At 38.8% G+C, this 12,994-nt stretch overlaps 1 protein-coding gene across 11 annotated transcripts in view; it reads left to right on the top strand.

The window, feature by feature from the left end:
- The window catches only part of tenm2a (teneurin transmembrane protein 2a), a 2,790,214-nt gene that overhangs the window by 2,762,536 nt on the left and 14,684 nt on the right, over window positions 1-12,994 (top strand). For all 11 annotated transcript variants that reach the window (XM_072590496.1, XM_072590497.1, XM_072590504.1 and 8 more), the window contains 5 exons: window positions 1,217-1,449; window positions 6,941-7,095; window positions 8,151-9,022; window positions 10,222-10,397; window positions 11,902-12,137. In XM_072590496.1, the coding sequence (XP_072446597.1) occupies window positions 1,217-1,449; window positions 6,941-7,095; window positions 8,151-9,022; window positions 10,222-10,397; window positions 11,902-12,137 (1,672 nt within the window). The remainder of the gene's footprint in view (window positions 1-1,216; window positions 1,450-6,940; window positions 7,096-8,150; window positions 9,023-10,221; window positions 10,398-11,901; window positions 12,138-12,994) is intronic.

Here is a 12,994-nt window from a genome sequence, read left to right on the forward strand (position 1 = left end):
TAAGTTTCCTCACATTATTGTCCCAAAATCACCTTTGCAATACACCCCTATGATGCCTGCTTGTCTTATTCTCCCACTTGCCACAATTGGAAGTACTAACTCGTGTCAAGATCTACAAGGAATTGCTGACATCAGTGCCATCTTTAAAGCTCAGTTGTGTACCCAATCAGGTACTAATATCTGCAACTGCCCTCTACAGTTCATTTTATTTGCCCATGATATGTCAGCCAGAGGGTAATTGGCACTGCACTCTGCCAATGGGGACTTCAAAGTCCTTCTGGACACAAGGGATGGATGTAGTCACAGTCAATGCAGCATGCTCTGAATTGACCAATGGAGGGCCAGTGGAGCAAGCAGTGAGCTGGAATCATCAGGGTAGCACTCTGACTTTCACATTGAGAGTTGCAGCTATCTAGTAGAGCTTTTTGATCTCATTGGTAGGGAGCACCTCCCTGCTGATCTCACATGATTTTCTCAACTTTCTCACGAATGCCCATGTCCTTTATGGACTCAGACTATACCACCTTTTCTTTCAGATAAACAGGAGATGTGCTTGGTAAAATTTCAGATATTTGTAGTTTGTTTGATGTTGACTTTTCAATCCCTTTTCAACCTCATTCAAAGGTACATCGGTGTCCTGTTATGAGAAGTTTGTATCCTGATGAATCAAGCAGGAATGACCAGGACCTTAAAGTGTGTTAGTTGATTTTTTTAAACCAAAGCAAACAACAGGAACAAAAATGATTATGTTCATTTTTTTTATCATTTCTTTGAATTACCCACCAAGTTAGCATTTATTCTTTGATGCCTCCTACATGCCCTATGCTGATACAGCTATGAAGTGTTTTGCTTGAAGACCAATGGTGCAATCATGGGACACCATCACTCCAAGTCTGTGAAGATAGCTGGATTGGCATTGCCCATAACCATTCCTGGAAAGAATCTATAGAACAATTGGAATTGATTTTCAGTATGAATTTTCAGCCCAGCTGAAGGAAAATACGATGTTACTCAGTAAAGGATATTTTTTGTTCTAATACTGTGTTTAAGAAATGTTGTTGGAACAGCTTAGCTATAAAGTAATTGAACCCATTATCATACACTTACAGGAGTTTTAATAGAAATATTGATGAGATAAATATGCCTTTTTGCATTGGTAACAGAGTCTTAGACATGTGAACCTCAACAGAATTTGTGCTTCTCTTTCATTTTAAAGCAACAACCCCGCCCATAAATACTTCATGGCGGTTGATCCTGTCACAGGGGCACTGTATGTCTCGGATACAAATAGTCGTCAGATCATCCGCATCAAGAGTCTCAATGGAGCAAGGGATCTTGCTGCCAATTCAGACGTGGTAGCAGGGACTGGAGAGCAGTGTCTGCCATTTGATGAAGCCAGATGTGGTGATGGGGGAAAGGCAGTTGAAGCTACGCTGATGAGCCCCAGAGGTATTGCCTTTTAAAAAAAGATCTTCCTCAGTGTCCAAGTGTTTTCACTTTCTGTTTGATTTACGCATGTAATCGCTTCATTTTCTGAACCGGAAATTAACATACCCACCAGTAATATTGAGCGGCAGTATATTTTCAGTGGCGAAATAAATTAGTTCATGAAAAGACTTCACAAGTAAAGATTCTATCCCATAAGGGAGGCAATTTTGTATTCTTCATCTGTGTGAAGTCATGTGAGGTTTGTTTTTAACACATATATCTGCTTCGAAGGTAGATTAAACAGGGTTGACAACAAGGTTGAAACAGGTAAGACAACTTTAGCTGGAACATGGAATGATAACATCCTGCATCATAAGAGTTTCTCACTTAAACTGTCAGCTGTTGATTTAAGAATGGATAACATGGCACTGTGTGCATGGACTTCAATGAGTTGGAGATAAATAACTAACATGGGCAATGCAGGGAAAATGTGATATTTTATTGCACCTATTTATCATATTGCTGAGCATACTTGCTCTCTTATATATAGTTCAACAGCATAAAGGATCTTCACTGCATTCATTAAACAGTGATGCTGAGGAGCGGTATTGAACTGGGATGCATAAGTTAAAAATCTCACAACACCAGGTTATAGTCCAACAAGTTTATTTGGGAACACTAGTTTTCGGAGTGCTACCTAACGAAGGAGCAGCTCTCTAAAAGCTATTGCTTCCAAATAAACTTGTTGGACTATAACCTGGTGTTGTATGATTTTTAATTTCTTTGAACGGATTATCATTGGTTTGCAGCTTGGTTACTGTGTCACTGAATAGAATGCAGCATGACTGGGCAATCTACTTGTTGAATAGCTGGCGGAGTGTGTAAGCTTGACTGTACAATTTCCAGCCATGCTAAGCGTGAGAATTGACTTGTGCTTCCTACTGATCGCAGAAGGTAAGTGAAGAGGTTGTGCCATGCGTAGGAGTTGAGTGGTATTGTCAGTAGAATATGGTGGGTGAAAATACATTCACTGATTTGATCATTCATATGCAATCATTAAACTTCTAATGAACTGCATTCAGATTGTTAGGCCAAGATGCTTAACATTGGGTTCAATAATTACCCACTCTGACTGTCCCCTTACTATCAATAGATAGATCGATAGCAGGAGGGCATATCACCTCATGCGACAAGTGCAAGAACTTTCGAAAGTTGATTGGAGGCAGATGTTCGCAGGTAAAGGGACGGCTGGAAAATGAGAAGCCTTCAGAAATGAGATAAGAATCCAGAGAAAGTATATCCCTGTCAAGGTTAAAGGGAAGGCTGGTAGGTATAGGGAATGCTTGATGAATAAAGAAATTGAGGTTTTGGTTAAACAAAAGAAGGAAGCATATGTCAGGTATAGACAGGATAGATTGAGTGAATCCTGAGAAGAGTATAAAGAAAGTAGGAGTATACTTAAGAAGGAGATCAGGAGGGCAACACATGGACATGAGATAGCTTTGGCAAATAGAATTAAGGAGAATCCAAAGGGTTTTTACAAATATGTTAAGGACAAAAGGGTAACTAGGGAGAGAATAGGGCCCCTCAAAGATCAGCAAGGCGGCCTTTGTGTGGAGCCACAGAAAATGGGGGAGATACTAAATGAATATTTTGCATCAGTATTTACTGTGGAAAAGTATATGGAAGATATAGACTGTAGGGAAATAGATGGTGACATCTTGAAAAATGTCCAGATTACAGAGGAGGAAGTGCTGGAAGTCTTGAAATGGTTAAAAGTGGATAAATCCCCAGGACCTGATCAGGTGTACCCGAGAACTCTGTGGGAATCTAGAGAAGTGATTGCTGGGCCTCTTGCTGAAATATTTGTATCATCGATAGTCACAGGTAAGCTGCCAGAAGACTGGAGGTTGGCAAATGTGGTGCCATTGTTTAAGAAGGGCGGTAAAGACAAGCCAGGGAACTATAGACCGGTGAGCTTGACCTTGGTGGTGGGCAAGTTGTTGGAGGAAATCCTGAGGGACAGGATGTACATGTATTTGGAAAGGCAAGGACTGATTCGGGATAGTCAACATGGCTTTGTGCATGGGAAATCATGTCTCACAAACTTGATTGAGTTTTTTGAAGAAGTAACAAAGAAGATTGAGGGCAGAGCAGTAGATGTGATCTATATGGACTTCAATAAGGCATTCGACAAGGTTCCCCATGGGAGACTGATTAGCAAGGTTAGATCTCATAGAATACAGGGAGAACTAGCCATTTGGATACAGAACTGGTTCAAAGGTAGAAGACAGAGGGTGGTGGTGGAGGGTTGTTTTTCAGACTGGAGGCCTGTGACCAGTGGAGTGCCACAAGGATCGGTGCTGGGCCCTCTACTTTTTGTAATTTACATAAATGATTTGGATGCGAGCATAAGAGGTACAGTTAAGTAAGTTTGCAGATGACACCAAAGTTGGAGGTGTAGTGGACAGCGAAGAGGGTTACCTCAGATTACAACAGGATCTGGACCAGATGGGCCAATGGGCTGAGAAGTGGCAGAAGGAGTTTAATTCAGATAAATGCAAGGTGCTGCATTTTGGGAAAGCAAATCTTAGCAGGCCTTATACACTTAATGGTCCTAGGGAGTGTTGCTGAACAAAGAGACCTTGGAGTGCAGGTTCATAGCTCCTTGAAAATGGAGTCACAGGTAGATAGAATAGTGAAGAAGGCAGTTGGTATGCTTTCATTTATTGGTGAGAGTATTGAGTACAGGAATTGGGAGGTCATGTTGCGGCTGTACAGGACATTGGTTAGGCCACTGTTGGAATATTGCATGCAATTCTGGTCTTGTCCTTCCTATCGGAAAGATGTTGTGAAACTTGAAAGGGTTCAGAAAAGATTTACAAGGATGTTGCCAGGGTTGGAGGATCTGAGCTACAGGGAGAGGCTGAACAGGCTGGGGCTGTTTTCCCTGCAGTGTCGGAGGCTGAGGGGTGACCTTATAGAGGTTTACAAAATTATGAGGGGCATGGATCGGATAAATAGGCAAAGTCTTTTCCCTGGGGTTGGGGAGTCCAGAACTAGAGGGCATAGGTTTAGGGTGAGAGGGGAAAGATATAAGAGACCTACTGGGCAACCTTTTCATGCAGAGGGTGGTACGTGTATGGAATGAGCTGCCAGAGGATGTGGTGGAGGATGGTACAATTGGAATATTTAAGAGGGATTTGGATGGGTATATGAATAGGAAGGGTTTGGAGGGATATGGGCCGGGTGCTAGCAGGTGGGGCTAGATTGGGTTGGGACATCTGGTCGACATCGACAGGTTGGACCGAAGGGTCTGCTTCCATGCTGTACATCTCTATGGCTCTATGACAAGATCTTCATTGGCACTGGTTCTAACCACTATATTGTGCGTCTAACTACACCAGGTGGACTGCTGCTGAACTGTTCCTTTACTATGTCTAATTCCTGTTACAGTTTGAATGTACATCAGTTTTCAGAGGTACAGTTTGACTTTAAGTAAACCAGGGGTGGTATTAGTTTTCTACAAATTTCCAATCCCTGCTGAGGCATGCAGCCACTCAACAGCTCTTTAACACTGAGCTGCATGTCGCAATCATTATTTTTTAAAATTCATTCATTGAATCTGGGTGTCACTAGCTAAGTCAGTATTTATTGCCTCTCCCTAACTGCCCAGAAGGAAGTTAAGTGTTAATTGTGTTGCTGAGTCTGGAGTCACATGTGGGCTAGACCAAATTAGAATGGCAATTTCTTTCATAAAGCACATATGGATTTTTCCCTGACATCAGTTTAATGGTCATCATGATGTTCTTAATTCCCGATATTTTTATTTAATTCAACCTCAACCCCTGCCATAGTGTGATTTAAATCCAGGTTCCCGGAACATTATTTGGGTGTCTGAATTAATAGTTGAGTGAAAATACCACAAGGCTATTATTTCCCTGCAGGGAGGCAATGCAAAGTATACATGTGACCTGCGTCACTTTGAATAAAAGTGGAATAATCATGCATCATGATCACCATGCCTCATTTCAGGGGCTATCCAATTTCTCCAGGTTTTTTTTAACATATTTGTCAAATTAAGACAGCTTGTAGTTGCAAATTACAAGTTAATCAGTGTGCAGATTTGGAGAGAAATCATTTACAGATAATCTATGTCTATGATCTCTTTGAATCATTTTATTAAACAAATTTGCTTTTTGTCTTGCTTTCTTGCAACTGAAAATCACTTAAAAAGAATCAGTGACTCAAAATGTTTTAAAATAAGTTTCTGAAAGAACAATCCAACTACCTTAAAACTGTGGTTATCATAAGGTTTGATCACTTTTCATCTTTGAGAGTTGTCTAATATAGTATACAAGTGAGTAAAAGATAGACTTAAAAATTGAAATATATTTTCAGATGATGACAGAACAAGTGCATGCGTACCACCCACCTTTGGAATCAATATGGTAAACACAACGAGTATCATATTGCATGGAAGTGACCAGCTCCGATAAGAGATGACAAAACTCTAAGATTTCATCAGTTAGCTGGCAATCAGTAATTATTGGTAGACGCTTTTGCAAACAGTGTTCAAGAGCAGGGCAAGCCTGTCATTTCCAAATAAATGCTAATGGATTAGTATTTCATCATCAAACATGTCTGAATGTCAGTAGGAAATGATCTACTGAGTTATTCTGGTCTACAGAATATCTTAAATTAATTAAAGGATTGTGCCTTTGCTTTAGTTAGCTCTCAAGTTGATATCCCCCAATCCTGTTGAAACCAATGAATAATAAGTTATCACAGAGTCAGAAAGGCAAAGTTCAGTCAGATTTCCAACTGCTTCTTGTTCATTTTGTGCTCAACAAGGTGAGGAAAGCCAGTGCTGGATAGGTGAACATTTTCCATGTTTGGATCCAGGACAAGTGTTGAGGACTTCTAACTGTTTTGTGGTCAATCACAGGTCTCTCGGCTACCACACCAACTTGCCAACACCCACCTCAAAATACCACCATCTGCAGTACCACTATGAAATTTCACACATCAAACATTGGTGCAGCAACTTTGTGTGAAATTCCCAGTTCATTGTGAATTAGCACTTCGCTTGCGAACAGTCCTGTTCTGCAGGTTAATGCCTTAATAAAATTAAGAATATCTGAATTTATAAGGACACTTTGGGCCAACTTTGAACTTGAATGTCTGAGAGGGAAGCATTTTAACTTATTGGGTAGAATTTTGTTTCTCTCAGTCATTTGAGAGTCTTTGAGACTCCCCTTCAGAGAGACAGAAGGGAAGCAAAGTTATTGAATATTGTTAAGGTAGAGGTAGGCAGATTCTTGATTAATGAGGGATTAAAATGTCATCAGGGATTAATGGGGGAGTTGAGGCCACAATCTGATCAGCTGTAATCTTATTAAATGGTGTGACAAACCCAAGAGGCTATGTGGCCTACTCCTGCTCCTAACTCATATGTTCATATGTTGTCAGTTTACCTCAATGGTTCTAACTGATCTTATGCTCTTCTCAGGGATAGCAGTGGATAAGAATGGACTGATGTATTTCGTCGATGCAACCATGATTAGGAAAGTTGACCAAAATGGAATTATTTCCACGTTGCTTGGTTCCAATGACTTAACAGCAATTCGTCCTCTGAGCTGTGATTCTAGCATGGATGTAAGCCAGGTAAAATCTTATAGAAAAGGCAATATCTGTCTTCCATAGGATTTATTAAATTAATCTGACAAACCTTAATTTAATACTTTAGTTAGGTAGAGTATCGCCTGGCTGAAAAAATATTTGAACATCTTATAATTCTTTGGATGTATCTTATTTTATAATTGGCAGTCAGGGTGATCACTTTGACTGAGCTCATACAACTTATCTAACATTATAGGCAATTATCTGTGACTGTACTTAAAATTAAAGTTCTAATATTTTCAGCAAAACGTTTACAAAACAGCAATTGAAGTTGTCAATATCTATAGAGCATTACTGCACATACAAAATACGGAGTGTAGAAACAGATATTTTTGTTGGGTTCAGTTCGAAAGGGAATAAGCAATATGTGTTTTATCAGACCACACAGTATAATGGGATTTTAATAGTAAAATCTTGGGAAATTAGTTATGGAATTTTGATGAGGCAGAATTTGATTTCCATTATGAAGGAATTCTTAGGGGCTCTGTACTAACTCAAAAAGCTTGATCAGAACCTCTGAAAATGAGGAAAAATCACAAAAAAAGGCATGCCGTAAAGCAGAATATTGTAAATGATGGAAATCCAAAACAAGAGAGAATGCTGTAGAAACTCAGCAGCTCTGGCACTATCTGAAGGGAGGGAAACACAGTTAACATTTAAAGCTGGTGTGTGCCACTTCTTATTGCGTAAGGGGAGACTTGGATGTTATGAAAGAACATTTAATATACTGCAGTTTCTATCGCAACAAGAGAGTCACCAAAAGACAAGCATTATGTCATGAAAAGGTTCAGTTTCAGACAAGAGTGTGACATTTATCGAGAACATCAAAGATGACAATTCAATTTTCAGTCCAGGTGACCTCCATTTAAATCAAAATACCTTCCTACTAACAAATATCTACCTAACTACAGTATGCATTGAGAAAAATCAAAATTATCTTAAAAGCCATGTAAGCCATATAATGCCTTTTCATAAAAAATTAATTTCTGTGTTTAAACTGCTGGATTCCATGCTGTAAATTCCCATTTTCCTCTACTTAGGTACGATTAGAATGGCCAACGGATCTTGCCATCAATCCAATGGATAATTCTCTTTATGTCCTGGAGAATAATGTCATTCTGCGGATAACTGAGAACCACCAGGTCAGCATAATTGCTGGCCGACCCATGCATTGTCAAGTCCCTGGCATAGATTACTCACTCAGCAAGCTGGCCATACATTCTGCACTGGAGTCTGCCAGTGCCATTGCTGTCTCCCACACAGGCATACTTTACATTGCAGAAACCGATGAGAAGAAGATAAACCGAGTAAGGCAGGTGACAACCAACGGGGAAATCTCCCTGCTGGCAGGGATGGCATCGGACTGCGACTGTAAGAATGATGTTAACTGTGACTGCTTCTCAGGGGATGATGGTTATGCCACAGATGCCAAGCTGAATTCTCCGTCTTCACTTGCAGTATCACCGGACGGGACCATTTTCATTGCTGACCTGGGGAACATTCGCATCAGGGCAGTTAATCAAAACAAGCCCCAGATGAACTCAATGAGCTTATATGAGGTTGCTTCAGCAGCTGAGCAGGAGTTATATGTTTTCAATTCAAATGGGTTACACCAGTATACAATGAGCTTGGTCACCGGTGACTACATATACAATTTCTCCTACAGCCCAGACAATGACATTATGGAAGTGACTGACAACAATGGAAACACTTTAAGGATCCGAAGGGATAGCAATGGAATGCCGCGGCATCTAGTGTCAGACAGCCAGGCATCTTCTCTGACCATTGATGCTAATGGAAAACTAAAGACAGTATTAATAAAGAACCAGGAGCTAGTTGTGCTGACGTACAACGGGAATAGTGGCCTCCTTGCAACTAAAACTGATGACATTGGTTGGACAACCTTTTTTGAGTAAGAGTTATTTACTTATTGATTACATGTTCTTACTGATATGTGAAGACTTTAGATCATGATTGGTCCTTGAGAATATTACAGTCAGGTATAGAATAAGAGAAAGGGAACCTGTTCCATTTTCCTTAGCATGAGAAAGCAGCAGAAATTCTAGGTCACATTTCTCCTACTTTGTAACCTCATCAACGTTAATTAATGTAATGATTAGTATGCAAATGAATGCAGGTAGACAAATTCGGGTGACATCCTAAGTGATGTCGGTAAAGCTAAATTAATGAGTATTACAGTAAATCTACAACATCTGGTGATTAATTGAAGTGACCTAATATTTGATCACTTGAATTTTGAATGAAAGGTGATGTTAGTGCCATGTGTTTAAATTACATTTATGTTTGAAAGCCCAGCATAAACTTTTACTCCCAAAATGGTTTAAAACATAACATTTATATTTGAAAACACTTTCTCTGGTTGTTGTGTATAATGGCTTCAAAATCAGTTTGTGAAGACACTCAGTTATTCATTTCCAGCAACTTCGTGAACAGTTAAAAAGTATGCTCAAAAGAATCCAAGATCTAAATTTTACTGCGTTGCAGATAATAGATATATAATTCAATGTTTTGACAATAATTGTGTTTTAAAATCAATCTCAATTTTTGCTAATTGGCTGAATGGATGAAGGTCAGCAAAGAAGGTCAACAGCTACTTACTTGCAAGGAAATCTTCGCCGGATATGTTGTAATGCAGATCTGGCAGTGAATGTTTCAACTCTCTCAAAAGCATGGCGATATAAGAACTATTGCATCACAAAACCATCATAACATTGGGTTATATATGGCCTGACAATTCCAGTATGATGTCTGTCAATGCAACAATTCCCATGGCACCTCTTTACTTAACATCAACAAAAGTAGACAAAACATAATAATGTAAAAAAAAATATATTATAAATGGACATCATTTTAAACGTAACTCTGCATAACTTAATTATTCCATCCATTATTTATTGTAAAGTTTAAAATCAACTGTTTTACTTTCGCAGTATCTTAACCGTAAATATTCACTTCTTTGTATGCCCTAAGTTGTAAGTTTTTCTGGTTCCCTATGTAACTCACTCTCACACATCTAATTCACTTTGAAACTTATTGATGAGTTCTATATACATGATATAGGTTGATCTAACATCATTTATTTGCACTTAGTTATGACAGTGTAGGAAGACTGACAAATTTGACACGTCCCACTGGTGTAGTGACAAGTTTGCATCGGGAAATGGAGAAGTCAATCAATATTGACATTGAAACTTCTAACCGAGAAGATGATGTTACTGTCACCACTAACCTTTCTTCAGTAGATGCATCTTATACCCTAGTTCAAGGTAAACAATTTAGCATATTTAAAATGTGACATGCAGTAGCAAGGTACTATTCTTGGTAAAAAGAAATGCATAATTGTGGCTACAGTGATCAGTTATAGATATGTAAATGACTAAAATTTGCACCATAGGTTAACATGAATATCAAAAAAGCAACTAACAATAGTTTTTATTTTTAGGGGGATATAATTGAAAATAAAGAAGTTACTGTAAACTTCTACTTATCTTTGGTTAGACCACACTCAGTACAGTGTACAGTTCTAGTGGCAATGTTATAGAAAGGATATAGGCGCTGTAAAGGATGGAGAGAAGATTTCCCAAGACAATACCAGAAATGTGTGTGTACAAATATTAGAAAATGATAAACAGCCTACATCTCTTCTCTCTCAAACAAAGGCAGAGGGTGACCGAAAACAATCATTAAAATTACGAAAAGGTTTAGTTAGTGTAAATACGTGTAACATAAGATAGTCGCAAAGAAATCCAAGAGGGAATTCAGAAGAAACTTCTTTACCCAGCAGTGGTGAGAATGTGGAATATGGTACCACAGGGGATGGTTGAAACAAATAATATGCACATATTTAAGGGAAAACTAGACATGCATCTGAGAGAGAAGGAATAGAGGGTTACTGTGATACATTTAGATGAGGGGAAAATGAGGAAAGTCAAGTGAAACATTAATACAGAATGGTTGGGCTGAGTGGGCTGCTTCTGTGCAATATATTTAATGTAATCTGTCATCTGTTGTGATATTGGTCAGGATTTTGTGAAATCTCTTTTTCCATAGCAGTCATTGTAGAGCATTATACATCAGTTTGATTTAAAAACGAAGATTATTGTAGCAATTTACTAGCACAAATATCTTTTGTTGTTAGTTCAAGATATTCCAGTTGATTTTATATTGAAAGACTGGAAGAATAAAGAATGCTTGGTTCAGTGGCAATATTTTACTTGCACTTGTGCATGGTGTAAATATGATTTGATCATTCTTATTGAGCTACAATTTTATTATTTAGGGGGATATTTTATATATATTATTTTATAAATAATTTGTACAATTGGACAATCTCGAATCCATTCTTGTTGGCAATTAAAGTCTTACACTGTCTCCCAACCAACTCAAGGCTGCAAAATGTCATGAACTGAACATTAACTGAACCTTACATAGTAAGATTCATTTTATATTAATGCAGTGCTTTTTTTGTATTTGAAACTGGGGAAAGAAATTGAAGGATCATTGCCAGTAAAAAAAATTGAGTCACTTGTAAGTTATCTTAACATAGGATATAAATTATACTCAAAGGCTAACAGGGAAAAGAACACTAGCATTGAAAGTCTGCCTGCATAATTAACTTGACTCACAGGCTTCAGATTGTGTGGTCGATGTCACTTGATTTATTTAGGAAATCACCAGTGCTACTGTGTGTTTCCTCTAACAAGTTGTTTTCAAAATGTAAACTTTTTAAAGTAAACAGCTTCCTTACTATTGCTGCAATTCTTCCCCCAGATCAAGTTAGAAACAGTTATCAGCTTTGCAACAATGGCACACTTCGAGTAATGTATGCAAATGGAATGGGTGTCAGCTTTTACAGTGAACCTCATATCCTTGCTGGGACTATAAGTCCAACAGTTGGACGTCGCAATATCACTCTACCGGTGGAAAATTGGTTGAACTCCATTGAATGGCGTCTCAGGAAGGAGCAGACCAAGGGAAAAGTGATCATGTTTGGAAGGAAACTTAGGGTAATTCATTATAAACAAGTTTATTAGAAATTGTTAAGGATCAAAAGTTTTTCAGGGTGCAGATTCAGTGTTTCTGTTTTGAATGACATCTGAAATATTTGTGCGTTCTGAGCACTGATTGATTGCAGCGTGCCTACAAAGGAGTACAAGCAAGTTTCAGACCACAGTTGACTATGATTTTCCCTGATACGCCAGCATTTTATTACATGGTAGGCGCACATCGTCACAGCAGGTGACACCGTTCTGCATTTACTGTCAGTTGATCCAGTTCCTGAGATAATATATCGCTGAAGTTATTTTCAGCATGATCTAACAGAGCCCACAGAAACGGTTAGTGGCACAGATGACACGATTCCAATCACACAATGCTTGTGCTTCATTCCCATGGCAGGTCACCTTCTCTCATGCATGTGAGCATGTTTTGCCATAATTGAGAAGAAATATTCACTATAATAGGTAGTCGGTAGTAGAAATATTCACCATAAAAGGCAAAGATAGATACTCGCAATGACATCAAAAGCTGCTGTTGCAACATTGTTGGAAGTAATTTCAGCTTCACCTCCAGTTGCAATCATGTGGGTAGCCACAGAGAGACACTGAGTACAATTGAAGAGGTCTAACCTACTTGGCACCTGTATAACCATCAGCTCAGACGATTCTCAATGGAAAGCCGTTGGTATCCTGAAAGGGAGCTTGGGGCCAGACAACAAATTAACTAACAGCAACTAACACAAAAACTCATTTAAACTCAAATGCTGGCAGCAAGTAAATTTAAAACCATAACATGCCCATCCATGAACAGTTGTTAGCATTTCTTGCAAGGTGTTTAAAGATTCTCCCATCTGAACAGGTCACCA

Source organism: Chiloscyllium punctatum, chromosome 20 (assembly GCF_047496795.1).
Source record: "Chiloscyllium punctatum isolate Juve2018m chromosome 20, sChiPun1.3, whole genome shotgun sequence".
Lineage (NCBI taxonomy): Eukaryota > Metazoa > Chordata > Chondrichthyes > Orectolobiformes > Hemiscylliidae > Chiloscyllium > Chiloscyllium punctatum.